Source organism: Lactuca sativa, chromosome 1 (assembly GCF_002870075.4).
Source record: "Lactuca sativa cultivar Salinas chromosome 1, Lsat_Salinas_v11, whole genome shotgun sequence".
NCBI lineage: Eukaryota > Viridiplantae > Streptophyta > Magnoliopsida > Asterales > Asteraceae > Lactuca > Lactuca sativa.
This window is the reverse complement of record NC_056623.2, coordinates 39,476,423-39,495,584: the sequence shown is the minus strand read 5'-3', so window position 1 is coordinate 39,495,584 and position 19,162 is coordinate 39,476,423. Positions and strand designations below refer to the sequence as shown.

Genomic DNA, 19,162 nt, shown 5'->3' with positions numbered 1-19,162 from the left:
TGCATGGAAGACCAGGAGGTGGCTCCTGGCACTTGTCTGTAAGACCCAGGGTTTTGGTCCCCGGTATGGCAAGGATGACCATGATACGGCTCATGGCATAATGGCAAGAATATGGTTGGCACATAGCACCTCCTATTAAATGTGGGATGTTTATGACATGTATGGCTTATAGGCTATGTATGTGAAAGACCCACACTTTCATATTTCTGAAAGACCCAAACTTTCATACTTGACAATATAGTTACTCCAAAACATACTACTTGCATATTCATAAAAACAATATTTTACATTGATAAAGTGATTACAAACGACTGGATACAAACCAACTATTACAAAGTGTTATATATTACATAAATTCCCAGGATTCTATAGTTTTATACATACGGGAGTACAAAATACAATGGTTTCAAACTATTCAAAATATTCTATCAGTATATAACTATACTGGATGCTTATCTCCTGCAATTGTTAAACATTCAGAGGGTAGGCGGTGACGCTTAGTGAGTTCAATAATAGATACAATATAACGTTATACCATATATATACTTCAATATGGCAGAAGCAAAGAGGAACAAGGAACAACAAAGGCATATATGAATCATGTGACAAACTTTCCATATCAATCAATGATTTGATTCAAAGATATACAACCAATGAGACATACCAATTTCCATACTTGATATACATCAATAAAGCTTTGGCCCAAATGGCACAGAAGTCATACAACTTCTTATTAACATTTTGGTAGATTTCAGGCTTGTAGCCCTGTCTAACCTTTTGCCAATGCCATAGAATAGAAGTCATTCTCTTACGGAGACATGCTCTACATGGCCAGAGGCTACATACCAATACCAATGTGAATCTAACTCCTTTCACTGATCACATGGTCAAAGGTATTTCTTTACTAATAAAATAGCAAATAAAATAACATGGGAAAATAACCCGGAATAATAACACTGAAAAGCACATAGCACATATAACACATAACATACAATTGTTCCTATATATTGAAACTCAAGTTGAAATAACCGGGGGTTAAAATAGTAATTTGTGCAGCACTTCATTATAATAATAAAGTTTCGTTGTGGAAAACCGGGAGATTTATTGAAAACCGGGCATTGCGAAGGTTGAGCTTCAAAACGAAAAGATAAATTTCTCGGGGTCTTCGGGCACTTCGGGGTGTGTTTCGAGTGTTGAAAATAATACTGGGGCTTCGGGGGATGTGGAAATAGCTAAAATATGGAATTAGGGGTGAAAAAGGGGCAATTTCTCAAAAATACCCGGGAGGTCTCGCAGCTACTATTTATTGTAGCGAGGTCCGGAGCATCGGCCGAAGGGAAGGCGAACACACGACGCAGATGCGAGGCTCGGATCCGGATGCGAGGAGTCATCGCGACACGCGTCGACGGAGGGAGCTTCAGACGGTGGTGCACACGCGTCACTCCTCGGACGCGCCACGATGCAGACACGCGGCTGCTGACTCACCGACATCGGACACAGGGCGAGTTTCGGCGAGGGTGACATGGTCGATCTTATCCACGCGAAAATTCTCGGAAAATGTGCCCCAAACTTCTAAAATCCATAACTTTCGCATACGGGCTCTGTTTTTGACATTCTTTATATGCACGCGTATGCGAGAATATATTCTACAACCTTCGTTTAGACTCCGTCAGCTAATTTTGACTTTATTTTTAATATTATTATTTTTAACAGATCGGGAGTGGTAAATCCGTTAAAAATTCAAAACTTCTTCACCTGATATCCGTTTTCGTCTGTCTTTTTACCGTTGTACTACTACTGACAAGATCTTCAATTATTGTTTAGGTTATTTTGGCTAAATATTGCTTGATCTTTATTTCGAGTTTTTAGCTGTCTACCGCTATTCTGAAACTTAGAAAAATCATAACTTTCTCATACGAAGTCAGATTTGGATGTTCTTTTATAAAACTTCTCGATTTAACGAATACTACGACTTTATTTAGATCACCAAGGCTGAAGTAGTTTACCGAAAACTCACTTTTTGCGTCATTCGGTGTCGTGCCGGTTTTGTCGCGGATCTTCGATTGGTCATAACTTCTTTGTTATAACTCGGATTTCGATGAGGTTTTTGCCTAAATGTTTCTAACGAGATTCTTTACAACTTTAAATAATAAAATTTTACTTATTTCAGATTTTATATTTTCATTAAATTTCAATATTTGTCTTTTGATTGGAATCTCATAAGACTTCCAATATTTTTCGAGTGAAACTAAAAATAGTTTTACTTCAATCTTAGTAAAAACTATCTTGTTTGAATTCAACTTTCAAAATTATATAATATTTCATAATATTATTCACTTTAATTTACAAAACACGATTTCAAAACGTGTATGTTACAGTATGGTATGTGGTATTTGGAGAAATCACTAAGCTTTGTGCTTACAGTTGTTGTTTATGATTTCAGGTTCTTTCGGTTCGAAAGGGAAGGGTTGGGCTTGACCGTAGCGCGTACACCCATATTTTCTGCAACCTTGAGATTTTGGGATTGTACTCTGATAGTTGTTTTTAATATGAAATACCTTTAAGTGTTTTAGTAATGATAAATGGGTGTTTTGGTTGTTTTAAAAATAAAATTTTTACCGTTATATTTTTGAATGTTACAACATAAACTTAAACCGTAAGTACAAAGCTTAGTGAGTTCCTCAACCAAAACACATAACATACACATAAATATAACAGAACGTGGTTGTGTCGGGTCCGTATTAACCCCATATAACAAGTATATGTTTCGGGTCCATATCAACCATCAGTTCGTAATAACTCCGAGCTCAGATTGGCTGCATGCATAATTCATACAATCATATCAGTAATAGTCTCATAATCACATATATCCTACACGTACAAATCACCAGACCGATATTGGTGCCTTCGACCCACTAGTGTGGTGAGAAGATTTACCTCAATTGAAGATATTCAAAACACACACTCATATTGCTGCTACTACGACTCCTCACATTGGTCATAACCCAAAATCAACTCTAATTAATAATCAGGATTTTAACGCCATAATCGAAGGTCCAATTCATCCTTTAACTTACCAAGGGAAAAATACCATTTTGCCCTTCCCATACATGACCCAACTAGACAAGGCCCAAAACCCCTAATGGACCAAGGCCTAAAGATGACCCAAGAGTGTTTTCTAGGAGTACGCCATGCATACTGCTAATTACGCTCAACGTACTACCAGGGGCGGATGCAGGATTTCATAGTAGGGGTTGCACAGGAAGATTAGGGGTTGCACGATAGTAGAAAAAAATAAAAATTTTAAAAAATTTCGAAAATTTTCCACTGCGGCCGGAAAATTTATGGGTTGTCGGTGCCACCCCGGAACCCCGCTAAATCCGCCCCATGCGTACTACTTTGGATTGGAAGCATTACGGGGTAGTAACCCAGTACACTCAACATACTTAGGGTTACGCCTAATGTACCCTTCAGGAGATCAAACTCTTTATGAAGGTCTTAATTCTTAAAGACCTTTCGTCTGAACTTTAGATCTTAACCTAATAAACGTATAAAGCCATAAAATTGCAACATTTATGCATTTACATGGCTACAAGGAGCTAAAAATTAAAACCCTAACTTATATAACCATTTAACACTCCATAACTCTTGCATGGAATAATACAAAGGACCAAGCTTTCATTTTTATGCCACCAAACACTCAGAAATGCTTGAAAGGATAGCTCAAATAGTTCGAAGTAGACCATTCTCATAAGACCAAGAATTTTGGGGTAAAAATGCCATAACTTGCAACCTAACAAGATCTAGCAAGGCAATCATCAAGATTTGAACTTTATACCTCCTGAAGATGCACAAAGATGAGAAGAATCTAAATCCAAAAGCTTGAGAGCAACACCACAACTTCAAAGGTTTTTCTTCACCGCCAAGAACACGAAAATATCACTAAAAAACTTCAAAACCTGCACACAAGAATTAGGGTTTCGAGATTAGGGCTAAGAGGGATGGAGGCTGAAGGTAAGGAAGCGTTTAAGGCCATAAAGTCCTTTAAATAGGGTCCAAAGCCTGAAAATTTTGGGTTTGCCATCTGCATGAGTACGCCCAACATACGCATGTGTACGCCCAACATACAAGAGGAAAGCTCGCGATCCTTTTACTGACCTACACTCGACGTACCTATCTTGTACGCCCAATTAGGCCTGTTGAAAAAACCCGAAACCCGTTCTACCCACCCGACCCGTTCCGAATTCGGGTAGAATGGGTCGGGTAGAACGGGTAACGGGTATGAACATTCGGGTAATAGGTTAACCCGATAATAATATAGGTCGGGTTTTAGGTATGAATATTTATTTTCGGGTATACCCGAATACCCGAATTCGTTTTTTAAATAATACCAAATATACAATACAGTCACGTACGCACACTTCAAATAAAACAAAACTCTTTGTTTCCTTCTTATGAACGACGGCTCGACAGTCGACGCAAACTTGCAAAGGGAATACGACGTTGAAGCTGAAGTCATGAACCGTCATCACAATAAAAAAGGGTGCTTGTACTTCTTAAGTAGCATTTACTTACCTTCTCTCTATCACACGTAATGGAATTAAAAAAGTACATAGCATATTATAATGATTTGTATTGTTATTATAGATGTACTCGTTAATTGTATGGAGTATTTTCCTATCCAATTTTTTATTAAACCAACCAGCATGTAAAAAAAATAGTGTCATTTAAGAAATTTTCGGGTATACCCGATAATTACCCGACCCGACCTCAAACCCAAAAACCATTATAGGTCGGGTATCGGATATTATTTTTTTAAGGAAATACCCGTTCTATCCGAAACCTGAAAATTTTACCCGTTCGACACCCATACGCCCAATGTAGGGACCAACTTTGCAAACTTTTAATGAATCATGCTCATTATGAAAATATCTGGAACACTGATGTTACAAATCTCCCCCACTTGAATCAGATTTCGTCATCGAAATCCGCTGTTGCAAACAATTCTAATATACATGTGGTGCGTGCCTATCCTGAGGTATTTTCGAATGAATTACCAGGATTATCACTAGAGTGGCACGTAGAATTTAGAATCGACTTATATCCAGGTACGACGCTAATTGTGAAAGCACCATATCGTTTAGTGCCTATAGAAATGAAAGAGTTTATGACACAACTCTAGGAGTTATTGGACAAATGTTTTATAAGACCTAGTTCATCACCCTGGGGAGCTCACGTATTGTTTGTAAAGAATGACAGTACGATGAGAATGTGTATTGATTATCGAGAGCTAAACAAGACCATGATAAAGAATCAATACCCCTACCTAGGATAGATGACTTGTTCGATTAAAATTCTATGGAGCAAAAGTCTTCTCCAAGATTAATCTCAGATAAGGCTATCATCAGTTGAAGATAAGAGGACAAGCCATTGAAAACACACCATTTATAACAAGGTATGAACACTATGAATTCCTTGTTATGTCCTTTAAACTAACAAATGCTCTAGAAACATTCATGAATTTGATGCATCGAGTTTGTAAATATTTTCTCGATAAATCGGTAATAATGTTCATAGATGACAGATTAAAAAAGAAAGAAATATTGTTAACAGGTTAAAAATGAAATATTGTTAACGGAAACATTAGAAAAAAAAAAGGAAAAAAGAAAATTAAACTCAATAAGAAGTTTGCGAAAATTTTATAGAAAGTCTTTTTCGTAACAGACTTTATAAAAAGATTAGGGGAATAGTAATTAATAATTACAGATGCTAAATATGTAATGATATTCATTGCAAATGCTCAGATAAGGATTAGACTTTGAGTTAGTTGTTATCCTTTTTTTTCAAGCCTTTCATACTTTCTAATAGTTTTGACTTTTGATTCAAACTTGGAGTGGACTCTATTATAAACAAAATCTAAATCTATCGATTTCGATTTATTTATTTGCAACCATATAATTGGATCATAACATAATTTATAATACGGATATTCAATGAAAATAATTAATTGAGATCGAATAGTCAAATACAATGTAATAATCAAAAAAAGAACATGAAATTGAATTACATCATTGTTCTGCCAACTACGAATCGGGTAAAGCCCGTTCTCGTCTACTGGCTTATTCGCACATCTCAATAGCGATCCGCCACGATAAACAAACCTTCTGCAAAATCATGTTTTCCTAATTCTTATTTATCTTGTCCAAAACTGTATTCCCAACCACTTAAACCGTGTAATGTTGTTGAATTGTCTCGATATCAAGTCCCTTCAGCTTCACAACCGATTCAACATGTCCCTTCAATGTATGAAGCTCCCTCAACCTGTCATTGTCGATATAGATACATCAGATACTTTTTAAACATCATTTAATTTATCGAAAAAAGAAACAGGGTATTTTATCTTATCTTACCTAGCCACCTCAGCTCGCCTCTTTGCTTGTTCTGCAAGCTCCGACAATTCCCTATAGTCGCTCTTGCCTTTTAGAACCTCGGTGGCGTCGGGTGCTTGGAGACCGTGCATTGTGCGTTGATCTGTGGCCCATTGTGCTTCCCTTTCGCCACGTCCGTAATCCTTCTTGGAGGTGAAAGCAGTCTTGTTTTGGATCATATTGTTCCATGCCTTGCCGCTCAACGCAAATCGAATGATAAATTTCAAAATATCCAAAGGAAAGTAGGTGACGATGCTATATAACCAAATCACACCACCCCATCCCCATCCGACTCCACTCACTCTTGCGAAATCCCACTTAGCGTAAACCGCGATGAGTGTAGCAATCTACATTGATTTAAATTAAATGAAATTAATTAGATCGAGTTTTTAAAAATTATTTAAAATCTCAAGTTAACTCTCACCATTTGAGCTATGAAAAAGGCAATGAGTAGTAAAAACCCAGGACGTTCAACGAAAGACCAGCTCCTTGATCTGGTGACGAAGATGAGTGCTTGGCTGATGATACTAACTTGAAGGTAAAGCGCTGACATAAGCTCGAATTCGTTATCTTTGATCGGATGAACACCAAATTTCTCCTGAAACACCACGTTAGTTAATTAGAATTGAACAATGACGATTGTGAATTTATGTAAATAGTTAGGGTTTGGTTGGTGTAACTTACAGTGAAGAAGTCGGATTCCTTTGCTAGCCAGAAGAAAATTACAGTCATGACAGCCATGTAGGTTCCGAGAACAACTCCGGTGGCGAAGATTTCTTTCAATTTCCATGAATCCGGCAACGGGGAAGGTTTCACTTTGTCCTTGGAAATAGTCATGATGGTTCCGTCGTTGAGGATGGCGATGATAAGAACCATGAAAGGTGAGAAATCAAAACGCCAGATAAGAGCGATGAGCATGAAACCTAGAACGATACGGATGGTGATGGAGACTGCGTAGATTGTGTAGTTTTTCATTCTCTGGAAGATGGCTCGACTGGTCAACACCGCGCTCACAATCACACTCAGCCCTGGCTCGGTCAAAACGATGTCGGATGCACCACGAGCGGCGTCGGTTGCGTCAGCCACTGCGATACCGATGTCGGCACGTTTTAGGGCAGGTGCATCGTTCACACCGTCTCCGGTCATCCCGACGATGTGTTCCCTCTCTTGTAGCTTCTTCACAATCTCGTACTTATGTTCAGGGAAGACTCCGGCAAACCCGTCGGCCTTCTCGATTAGCTCTTCGACTGCGATAGTAGCCATGGAAGCATCTTTGTGTTGGCCGAGGAGGGAGGAAGAGGGGTACATGTTGGTTCCCATTCCAAGTCTTCGCCCGGTTTCCTTTCCGATGGCTAACTGATCGCCGGTGATCATCTTTACATTGACACCAAGGTGGAGGGCACGGCGGATGGTTTCAGCACTGTCGTGCCTTGGTGGGTCAAATAGCGGCAATAGACCGACAAACACCCATGGTCCGCCGGGGCTCTCTTTCGTTTTCTCCGGTACGGTCTATAAAAAAACAAAATCCAGATCGTTAATTTATGAGTATTTCAAAGAAAAATAGAAAGAAACTCACCTGTTGGGAAACGGCAAGAGAACGAAGACCACGTTCGGCGAATTTATCGATGATGTTGAAGACTTTTTTGCTTTCATCGCCTTTTAGGTTGCAGAGCTCGACAATCTGCTCAGGTGCACCTTTGCTGGCTCTGTGCCAGTTTCCGTTTTGATCGATGTATGTGATTGCTGTTCGTTTATCAACTGGATTGAATGGAAGGAAATGAATCTCAGTGATCCCTGCACGTGCTTCCTTAGCATCTCCAAGCATGTTCACAATACAAGCATCGATTGCATCTTGATTCTCGACTCTTGAAGCTCTTGCACCCATTAGAATCACTGTATCCTTGTCACAATCCTTTGCGAAGACCTCAATTAGGGTTTTGTCGACTGTGAGTTTATTCAAAGTGAGAGTTCCGGTTTTGTCACTGCAGAGAACATCCATTCCTGCCAGTTCTTCAATGGCAGTCATTCTCTTGGTGATAGCGCCTTGCTCCGACAACTTGTGGGATCCGATGGCCATGGTGACTGACAAAACTGTTGGCATCGCAATTGGGATTCCTCCGATGAGAAGGACCAACAAGTTGTCGATTCCATTTCTGTAAGTTCGTTTCTGGATTGGGTACATCACCACTATTTCGATTACGAGACCAATTGCAATTGTGCAGATGCAGAAGTTACCAATGGCGGTCAAAACCTAATAATCAATACCAAGAATGTGTTAAAAGAAAGGTATGGTGAATTGGTGATTGGGTCAAACTTAGGGATAAGAAGTTTTACCTTTTGGAAATGGCCGACTTGATTTGTGCTATCGACTAAGTGAGCCGCCTTTCCGAAGAAGGTGTGAACTCCGGTGGCAATAACAACAGCTTCAATCTCACCCTGTTTGCAGGTTGAACCGGAGTAGACGCTATCACCTGGATGCTTGGTGACTGGTAATGATTCACCAGTCAATGCAGATTGATCGATTTTTAAAGGATCTCCTTCAAGGAGACGAGCATCGGCTGGGATGATGTCACCAAGCTTCACGCTAATGATGTCACCAGGTACAAGAATGGCGGCTTCTTCTTCATCCCATTTTCCATTCCTTATCACCTTCGCCTTGGGAGCAAGACCTGCCATTAGAGCTGCTGCAGCGTTGCCTGCATTGTTTTCCTCGATGAAACTGATTGTGGAGTTGATGATAAGCAATGTGGTAATTCCAACGAAATCTTGCCAATCTGGTGGTTTTCCCCCTCCGTTGGCCAAGACAATAGCCATGATAGCTGCAGCCTCCATGACCCATGACAAAGGATTCCACATGAACCCTAAGAACTTGAGGAATTTGCTTTCCTGTTTCAATTAATATCGTGATAAAAAAAAATGATCAGTTCAATGAGTAATGATAAAATAGTTTTGGAAATTGTAGCGATTTATTTACCTTCTTCTCTTCAAGCTTGTTCGGGCCAAAGATTTGAAGCCTCTTATTCCCTTCTTCACTCGATAATCCCTCTCTGCTGCATTTCAGTGTTTCGAAAACCTCTTCAATGGGAACAGTCTCCTGCAGAAATCAACGACATTGTAAATCATCAGATCAATCAATCGTCATGCAAAACGCAACCAAGTAAAAAAAAAAAAAACTACGATTATCCTGAATCGTCGATTCAAATTCGAAAATCGTAATAGAATCGAATCGCGACCAATTGAACATCTAGGGTTCGGATATCGTTCGTAATGTAAGGATTAGAGAAGAGGGAGATCATACAAGATCGACGTTCTCCTTCTTGAGATCCTCCCAGCTCATTGTCTGACCCCCTGCCATTGTTGATTGCCGTAAGCTGTGTGTGCCAGTGATCGATGTTTGTTAGATGTGTAAGCGCATGAGCAATGGAATTGGAATGTGAATGTGAAGTGCAAGGAGGGAAGGGAGGGACTATAAGAACGAAGGCCGGAGAGAGAAAGTGTGAAGAAGAAAGAATGAGAGTGAAACTCGGGAAGGAAGTTGGAGCTTTTTATGCGGCCATATATGGTACGTACATTTGTTTTTGTATGAGGAAACTCTGTTTTTTAGCTCAATCGTTTACCATTGATTTGTAAACTATGCATAAAAACATGTACTCTGTCCAACGTTGGATATATTCAACTTATTGCACGTGATGTATGACACGTGCTCTAAACATAAATTATACACTTTCCTTCTAAACATTCCCTTCGATTTGGGAAGAATAGTCAGAATCCAAATATAATTTCCAATTTAAAAACCAATTTGATACATAACTCTCAAATAACAATGGTATAATTGTAGAACAGTCGATTTTACTTTATTTTTCATGAACATTAATTTAAATGAGTTTATCATTTGTTTATTGTTTATTCACAATTGCTATTTTATACATTTTTTAGTTTATCGTATGTCAGCTACTTTATATCGTCGTAGTATATTTGTTTATTGAGAATTGCTTTATTATACATTTTTGAGTTTATCATATGTTAGCTAATTTATATCGTTTGTCTAATATTTATCATAAAAATCAAAATTTGGCCTAAACGAAAATAATGAAATGAAGAAAATTACTTAAATTGTCATTTTTTTCCACTCCATTCTTAAAATTACTTAAATTGTCATTTTTTTTGCACTTCATTCTTATTATACGAGTTTGTTGTGTTTATTGCATCCCGCAGACATAAGAAGATTATATTGTCTTTTATATATATATATATATATATATATATATATATATATATATATATATATATATATATATATATATATATATACTAGCCGTTTACTCGCGCTAAGCGCCGGGCGGCAAAAAGTTTCTTTCGGAAGATAGTTATAATGTGATGATTAGTTTCCTTTAGACGTGAGTTATTCATTGCGGCCATTTGGTAGACTATTATGTGTCGAATAGTTCATTTCAACATATAGTTGCTTGCTAGGTGTATAGTCATACAATACGATAAAAGTTGAGTCTACATCTCAAATAATTCATCTGATAGTTCATACTTGATTTTACAATATATAAATAACAACAATCTGCAACCATATAGTTTTGTATATTTATAACATATCCAATATATAAGCTACACCAATCTGCAATCATGTTGCTTCATCTGCTAGCCCTACATTAAACATCAAATAAGCATCTAAGATAAATATTTGAAGAAATTGTATAATAATAAGTTGTTGATTGTACCTTGTTAATCACATAACACTTCTTTGTACACAACGTTTGATGTGTAGATTCCATCATTATCAAACGTTTTTTTCCGGCTTTACTAATACCTTGGTATTGACACGTGATATTCCTCTGGACAACGCCACATAAAGCTGGCCATGTGAGAAAACCGATTCTGGTAGATAAACACCTACATTTGGAATTGTTTGTCCTTGAGCTTTATTGATTGTCATAGAGAAACTAAGCTGAATTGGAAATTGCTTTCTCTTAAGTTTGAATGGGAACATCTCATCGTCAGACGGACATAGATGAATTCTTGGTAAAAACACTCTTTTTCCAGCATGTTGGCCAACAGCTATCTCTGCATCAATGACATTTTGTTGGAAAGCTCGACATATCAATCTGGTGTCATTACATAACCCATTTGAAGGATCGATATTTCACAATAGTATTACAGGGCACCCAGTTTTTAACCGAAGATAATGAGGGGGTACACCACTAAAATTTAGTGAGTTCAAATACTCCATCGGATATAAGTTGTTTTTGTCATCTTCCGCTTCATCAAAACTATAGTAAACTTTTTGCTCGCCAGAAAATCGTTCGATCAACTTATTATTAATCTCATCAACACTTTCATTTTTAGTTGACAATATCGCCCTCGAAATGATAAATTTTGAATCGGCGCCGTTGGATTGCAAAGAAGGAAATATTGCATCAATCAGAGCGTCCACTGATTTAGTTTTATCAGTGTATCGAATGGACATGTTATCAGGTATACGAATATAGGACTCGTCCAATGTTTCCTCATTTCCATCACCGACTCGTAATAAAAAATCAGAAAACCACGGGTCATTTACCGCTCTCATGTTGATATTTAATCGAAGCCTTTTAACTGAAGCCCATAGAGGTGACATTCGTAAGCTAGAGTCGACAATTTATGCTCGAGTGCCACGTCTCACGACCGGCAACACTTGTCTAAAGTCACCTCCCATAACCATTATCTTTCCACCGAAATGGAGCTTCTCATCTGTGATGTCTTGCATTGTCCGATCAACTGCTTCTACTGCCTGCCTCTTAGCCATTGCTGCTTCATCCCATATGATTACCTTTGCCTCGCGAAGTATCTGAGCCTTCCCACTTTGTTTAGTGATCTTGCACATCGAGTTATTATCAAGATTGAGGGGAATTCCAAATCGTGAATGAGCTGTTCTCCCTCCTGGCATGTTGTTAGCCGCAACACCTGACGTGGCAGTTGCAAGTGCAATAAGACCACATGCACGAATATTGGCCAACAAAGCTTTGTACAAAAATTTCTTTCCAGTTCCACCGGGACCATCTATGAAGAAGACACTCGGAATATTTTGATCCACATGCCTCATTATCTCATCATATGCAAACTTCTGGTCTGGATTGAGAGAGTCCCGCGCATGTAAGTCTTCATATTCCACATTTATAGAGTATTCTTCTTGCACCTCACGATAGCCTCTTGATTGTAAATTGATGTGTGCACTGACATTTGGAAGGTCATAATCACTAAGCTTTTTACTCATAGATTCTAGGAAGACTCTAATGTCGATGAGGACCATATTTTGCACTCGCTCGGCACATCCATATTGTTTCCTATAATCTTCAGAAAGAGAATCATAGTGGTCGTCCCATAACTTGCGAACATTTCCTGGTTCACAAAAAATCAGCATCGTCGCAAATAACCTTCTAAGTGCGCTGGGAAATTGAAATAACGAAGCCTCTTCAAGACACTGTGATAAATTATCATCCGTCTCTATTAAACCTCTTTCGAGAGCTGCTTTTCGAAATGTAGGGTGTAATACACCATTGGCTGTGTATAAATCTTCAAAGCAGGTAGGCCCGATGATATGACATAAAAGAAGGCGTAGGTAGTATCTCTCTCCTTCAGCTGGATTAGCATAAACAAGTCGACCCACCATTGATTTATGTGCGCGGGTCCTCCAACAATGGTTGCCCCGATTCCATGTAAAATGTTTTGGAAAATCCTTATACAAATATTCTCTCGCTTTGGAATCTTCTTTATTCTTCTTGAAAAATGCCGTCAACATTGAATCTTTTTCTTTCTCCCTATCAACAATGTCTTCCATTCTGTCACCGTCTTTGAACCTAACCAACTGTTGATTCGGGAGATGTATTTGCAAGGCCATCACACAAGGGTGGATTTTTGAAAGAGGAAAGCTAAAAACTCGCCATAATGCCTCGGGAGGGGACACATAACGTGCGTCTTGATACTTTTTTATCTCATTAATAACAACATTTTCTTGGTCTTTATCAATATGGATAACTTGTTTGTCATGGCCCTTATAAACATATTTGAAGAGGTACTTCACAGACTTTATACTCGAACAAACCTCAACGTTGATATGACAATTAAACATCATTAACAACTTTGGGTTGTATGGAGCCACCCATCTGTTATCCAATGATGTATTTCTTACAGTAACCTCAATTCCATTATTTCTCCTTCGATATAATGGATATGAGTCCTCTTCTTATGATGTCTTTTCATTGAATTGCCTAGGATATCTGAAACGACATACTTTTGGCACACCCTGCATACACGGACTTTTTCATCGTAAGCTACCACAGGGACCGTGCATCATGTGACTTTTGACAAGATCATGCATTTCAGGAAACCTTATTGGGTCGGGAATTTCCGCACACACAAGTTTGTCATAATCGTCTGGATTATTCATCTTATATCTAGGGGTCATTATTAAGAGGAAATGTGCATGTGGCAATCCACGCTTTTGAAACTCTATCACATACTCATATAACCCCACCACACCGATTATATGTCTCTGCAATAACTGTACCTTGAGATCCTCTAACTTAGCATGAAAAACTCTTGCAACAAGGTCCGGTCGATCTTGAGCTGACTGTCCAGGCAATAACTCATCATCGATTTCTTTCCATTTTGGGTTGCACGTCATTGTAAGGAATATATCAGGCCTCCCATCATCTTGAACTAAAGCCATGGCATCCAGAAATCTTCGGCGCATGTCACGTGGACCTCCAATGAAACTTGCAGGTAACACAACTCTCTGTCCAACCCTACTTGGTTGAGCCTCACCGGCAATGAAGCAATCAACAACACCCTGGTATAAATCGGCTCTAATTTTGGTTTGGTTCTTTTCAACAAAAACCAAACGTGTAGTCTCAATCTTTATATAGGTATCTACTGCAAACTGTTGGAACAATCTCCCTCCCATCAAAATCACATTATCATTCGACCGTATCTGGAACTTGTAACAATAGTACTCCCGCATACTTACAGTATTTCTGCATTTTTTTGAAGTAGATCCTGCGATATCATAATTTATGTGAAAAATATAAATTTAATATCCAAATATTTAAGGCAATACCTGTTACATGTTTTAAATATGTAAAAGAATGTTAAAGGCGTACCTTCTGAACCTTCATCATTGTCTTCATTGTCACTATTAATTTCATCCATGGCCACCCCATATCTTGGTATTTTAGGATGCCATCCAGACTCACCATTGGGAAAGAATAAAGGATAGCACAAAGGATCATAACAACCAAAGTGAGGTTGAATTTCAGTACTATAGTTAGACCTCCCGTAGACAATAATACTTCTTTTATATGCAGTGATGTTGTCATTTCCTTCAACCCAAATACCAGCAACCTATGCAAAGGTGTAGTTCAATATGGTGATTAATATGATATGTATAATAATAAATATGACACATTTAATTTTAAAATGAATAAAGATAAATGTTAATATTCACACCTCAGATGTGGTCGGCTTATTGTACACCCTTTGGTCAAGCTCCACCGACGCATTCAAAGTCACTCTATAATTATCAAGCGGTCCTAGATCAGAAAGCCGTTTAAATGTTCTAACGTAAGGATTCGAAGCTAGAATACGTGTTAGTTTTTGGATAATTCTTCTATCAACATTCTTCCAGGAGGATCTCTGTGATATTTCAGCTTCACCGTCATAAAAATACAACTATAAATACCTTGATTTTCCATCCCTTGAAATTAACTGATCGATATTATGATAGAGTGTTCCGTGCGCACAAAAAGTGTAAACTCCAGAATTCATATTGGCCAATTCTTTATCCACCTTTACACCCAGTGACGCGAAAGAAAAGTTTGAGTTGTACGCCCTTATATTGTACCTGAAGCTTTCTTCTAGCTGCTCTTGCCTTGTGAAGAGTTGGTGCAATTCTGTGGGAATAGGGGAGTGTGCTAGTTTTGTCTTCCCACTCATGCAACAAAAGGTAGGGAATTCATATTGTATTCGCTTTGCTCCACAATAAACACAAGGGTTTTGAGCCTTTAATATACGATGTTCCATACGGATATTTTCGTAAACAAAATCATACGGATCCTCCTGAAAGGCGTATACTCTTCTTTTTGTCATCATAGTTCGTTCCTTTCTTCGTTGATAATATTCTTTATTATAAGTACTTGTCCTCTGAGCAGCACTTATAACACTCACAGAGGAATCTTCATTGATATTTGTTTCGTTTGTCTCCATTGTAGTGCAACTTGTGAGTGTTGTAGGTTGACTACATCCTTCACCGTTAGCTATCCTTCTCATTTTGTTTTTCTCCTTTTTTCGTGCATAATAGTTTCTATTGTATCTTTTTCGATTTTCTACAATTATATTATTTGGATAAATACTCATATATATTATAAATGCAAATATATACTCATATAAACGACATACCTTTTTCTATATCTATCGGGTTTTGGGAATCATCACAGTTTTCGTTTCCTTTATCTACGTTCCTCATTGAACACTATAATGGAAATGTTAAGAATAAGTACATATTATATCATCAAGAATGTAACATTTTGTAATGTAGACCATGTGATTTAGTAGTCATGTATGTGTGTGTTTCAGAAAGCAACACAACCCTTAATAAATAACCAAATATACTATAAACTTGTAATAAAAAAACACAATAGAAGAAAGTTACGCATAGTTAAAAGAAAATTTTCATAGATATCAAAAAATTATTATTTATCAATTCATAAGTCAACACAAGAAAAATAAACCACACATGAAAAAATTCACCACAATATGTCTAACATTAATGTAGATAAACAATAAAAGCAACGCACTCGTAAAAGTTGTCAAAACTTCAAAAAAACACCACCAAATGTCTCACACGGAATTAAAAATTCTTCTAGGCATATTTATGATGTTAAATGCTTCCGGCATCCGCGGTTGGAACTCTACGTTGCTTAGTTTGGTTGATATCAAAATGTTCACTGAAAATAAGATAAAAACTATTAAAATGTGTTGATTTAGTTATTTTAATATCACTACAAGTATTATAATTTTCTAGAAAAAATTTACTTGAATCCAAATGAACCAATTTCACCCGAGAAACAAATATTATATACTTTCTATTTATCGCATAAACAGTCCTCACAATCTGATGGCGTGTTCGGTAGGTTATATGTAGTTTCATCTTTATTATACTCCCCCTATTTATAATCAAATATTTCCAAAGTCACTTAATTTTGCTTTAGTGTAATAATAATAATAATAACAATAATAATAATAAACACTTACGACTCATCTTGGAGATATAAAGTGAAAGAAGTTAACGTCAGTAAACCAAAGTAACGGGAATAGTTTGCTTGCCTCTGATGATTTTTCCAACAATATCTAAGAATAACGATAATTAAAAAGACAAATTGTTATTGTTTTAAAAACTTTAGAATGCTAAAAAATATATATAATTAATTAAATTTACCGATCATCATTTTTCTCTCTGTCCGATCCTCTACTAAACTTTTTATCGAGGGAACCAATGGGAAAACCGGAAACCATGATATGATAGCATCGGCCAAACGATTAAACCGTGTGTTATTGCTGATCTTAATCATCAAATCGTCACGTAATAAACTGTATTCTTGATACCTCGGATACTCACCATAGGGTGGTTCGATTTGGAAATGGTTTAAAGAAAACACACCACCCAATAGATTCCCTCCATAAATAAGGCGCATCATTTGTTGTGGAACAACTACTAACAATTTCTCTCTCTAATAGAAAATGTAATATTTTTATAAGGAAAATAATTATGATTAATTATGAAAATGAAAATAAGATATAAATAGTTTTTTAAACATACATTTTGATCAATGAGCATCATGAAGAGTTTGTTTGCTCTAGAGTCCCTCCAAATGAAATCAACACGAACGGGTGTCAAAACATACCACAAATGGTAGTTTAGTAGCATTGAAAATGTATCAACGTAAATATGACCATTCATGATTCTACAAAACAAAAGTTAGATGGGATTGATGTAGAATTGATTTATATCATTATTTATATTAAAAACTATATCGATTTGAGATGTCCAAAGTATAATAACATATGTATGAAATATCCAAAGAATAAGATTTATTTGATCTATTTTAAAATAACATATAATGATTGTGGTTATTTGAAATCACATTACATAAGTTTGATCTTGTTACTCTTCGGTCACAGGTTACTTGTTGTAACATATTTTAGATATTGTTAAAATTCATATATTTTGTTAGATTATGTGTTAAAATGATTCACTTAGTATTTATTATATCACCGTTAAAACTTCTTGATATTATCTATATTGTAAAAACTAATTTTAATAGTTTTCTTTGGACTTAAAACTTTCTACACCCACTTATAAAAAAAATTAGTTATGGTTGGAACAGTATAATATTGTAACCAATTTATCAAGTTTGAAGTAAAATAGCTTTATATATCCTACAACTTAATACTTAGTAATTCAGATCTTAAGGCAAATAATATTTATTAATAGAAATATAACTTGTCAAATAAAAAAAAAGTATAATTGTATCTAAAACCCAATAATAATCACTCCTTTCTGTTAAAACATTTTTTTTAAACATATGAAAAAAAACCAAACAAAACTATAAAAAGTTATAAACATATTTATTATATAAGAAAAAACTATTTTTTTAAATTTAATTAGAAAAAACAAAGTCCTAAAACAATGTATAGAAACAATGAAAGCCTTTATATCGTATGTCAGCTACTTTATATCGTCGTAGTATATTTGTTTATTGAGAATTGCTATATTATACATTTTTGAGTTTATCATATGTTAGCTAATTTATATCGTTTGTCTAATATTTATCATAAAAATCAAAATTTAGTCTAAACGAAAATAATGAAATGAAGAAAATTACTTAAATTGTCATTTTTTTCCACTCCATTCTTAAAATTACTTAAATTGTCATTTTTTTTGCACTTCATTCTTATTATACGAGTTTGTTGTGTTTATTGCATCCCGCAGACATAAGAAGACTATATTGTCTTTTATATATATATATATATATATATATATATATATATATATATATATATATATATATATATATATATATATATATATATATATATATTAAATAATGATTAATATACATAGGTCCAACCATCACCACCACATGTCTTTCCCAACCATCACCTATCACCATTGTAAACTTGCTAACCACCGAAAACCACCACCGGTGACCGCAAGTCACCACCTGGCACTATCGAAAAACTGACTATAAATCCAGAAAAATCCATTCTACAACCCAAACAAATGATGAACTAAGAAAACCAAAGCTAATGCATCAAATCTCAAGAAAACATTAGAATCAAATCCGATGGTGACGGAGAGATGGTGGTCGGTGAAACCATATTTGGTGCCCTTATACCCTTCACTCTCCCATCGACACAACCACATTTAATGTTAGAGATCAAGCACCACCAACCGTCATTGTCATCGTCCACCACCATCATGTCATCTATAAATTAAACACAAAAATAAAAACCAAAAATCATACTCATAAAATCAAGCCTAGAAATCATGTAACCTATGTTCAAACAAACCCAAAAAACACGCCCATAACAAACATATAAATCCCGGATGAATCAAAAACAAAAAATTATTGATGAAATCAAAACCTTAGAAATCATGGATAAAATCATAATCAACCCATTCAAGATTG

At 36.4% G+C, this 19,162-nt stretch overlaps 3 protein-coding genes across 3 annotated transcripts; all 3 read right to left on the bottom strand.

Annotated features, from left to right (window-relative positions):
- Positions 1 to 5,989: 5,989 nt before the first annotated feature.
- LOC111910149 (ATPase 2, plasma membrane-type) lies at positions 5,990 to 9,916 on the bottom strand. The gene is made up of 8 exons (XM_023905930.2): positions 9,727 to 9,916; positions 9,403 to 9,522; positions 8,763 to 9,314; positions 8,005 to 8,679; positions 7,113 to 7,937; positions 6,853 to 7,026; positions 6,411 to 6,775; positions 5,990 to 6,321 (listed from the first exon to the last, which is right to left on the bottom strand). The coding sequence occupies exons 1-8, from the start codon at positions 9,781 to 9,783 to the stop codon at positions 6,225 to 6,227; spliced, it is 2,865 nt and encodes a 954-aa protein (XP_023761698.1). The 5' UTR covers positions 9,784 to 9,916; the 3' UTR covers positions 5,990 to 6,224.
- A 1,301-nt stretch (positions 9,917 to 11,217) lies between these two features.
- On the bottom strand, positions 11,218 to 12,054 carry LOC128127099 (ATP-dependent DNA helicase PIF1-like). The gene is made up of 2 exons (XM_052765452.1): positions 11,663 to 12,054; positions 11,218 to 11,542 (listed from the first exon to the last, which is right to left on the bottom strand). The coding sequence occupies exons 1-2, from the start codon at positions 12,052 to 12,054 to the stop codon at positions 11,218 to 11,220; spliced, it is 717 nt and encodes a 238-aa protein (XP_052621412.1).
- Positions 12,055 to 12,075: 21 nt separating this feature from the next.
- On the bottom strand, positions 12,076 to 18,643 carry LOC128127097 (uncharacterized). Its single transcript, XM_052765450.1, has 10 exons — positions 18,591 to 18,643; positions 17,290 to 17,434; positions 16,909 to 17,200; positions 16,771 to 16,820; positions 15,870 to 15,942; positions 15,154 to 15,796; positions 14,922 to 14,985; positions 14,576 to 14,816; positions 13,805 to 14,471; positions 12,076 to 13,579 (listed from the first exon to the last, which is right to left on the bottom strand). Exons 1-10 carry the CDS (start codon positions 18,641 to 18,643, stop codon positions 12,076 to 12,078), a joined length of 3,732 nt encoding a protein of 1,243 aa, XP_052621410.1.
- Positions 18,644 to 19,162: the final 519 nt, after the last annotated feature.

Excerpts from the sequence above, each read along its gene's own strand:
- LOC128127099 (XM_052765452.1), bottom strand. The coding sequence starts at position 12,054 with ATGTCACCTCTATGGGCTTCAGTTAAAAGGCTTCGATTAAATATCAAC. Across the intron at positions 11,543-11,662 it reads AACAACTTATATCCGATGGA|ATTGATATGTCGAGCTTTCC; the intron begins GTATTTGAACTC and ends TAATGACACCAG.
- LOC128127097 (XM_052765450.1), bottom strand. The coding sequence starts at position 18,643 with ATGGTGATAGGTGATGGTTGGGAAAGACATGTGGTGGTGATGGTTGGA. Across the intron at positions 16,821-16,908 it reads AGAGAGAAAAATGATGATCG|ATATTGTTGGAAAAATCATC; the intron begins GTAAATTTAATT and ends CGTTATTCTTAG. Across the intron at positions 15,797-15,869 it reads CCCGATAGATATAGAAAAAG|AAAATCGAAAAAGATACAAT; the intron begins GTATGTCGTTTA and ends ATATAATTGTAG.
- LOC111910149 (XM_023905930.2), bottom strand. The coding sequence starts at position 9,783 with ATGGCAGGGGGTCAGACAATGAGCTGGGAGGATCTCAAGAAGGAGAAC. Across the intron at positions 9,523-9,726 it reads AGAAGGAGAACGTCGATCTT|GAGACTGTTCCCATTGAAGA; the intron begins GTATGATCTCCC and ends TGATTTCTGCAG. Across the intron at positions 7,027-7,112 it reads AGGAATCCGACTTCTTCACT|GAGAAATTTGGTGTTCATCC; the intron begins GTAAGTTACACC and ends GTGGTGTTTCAG.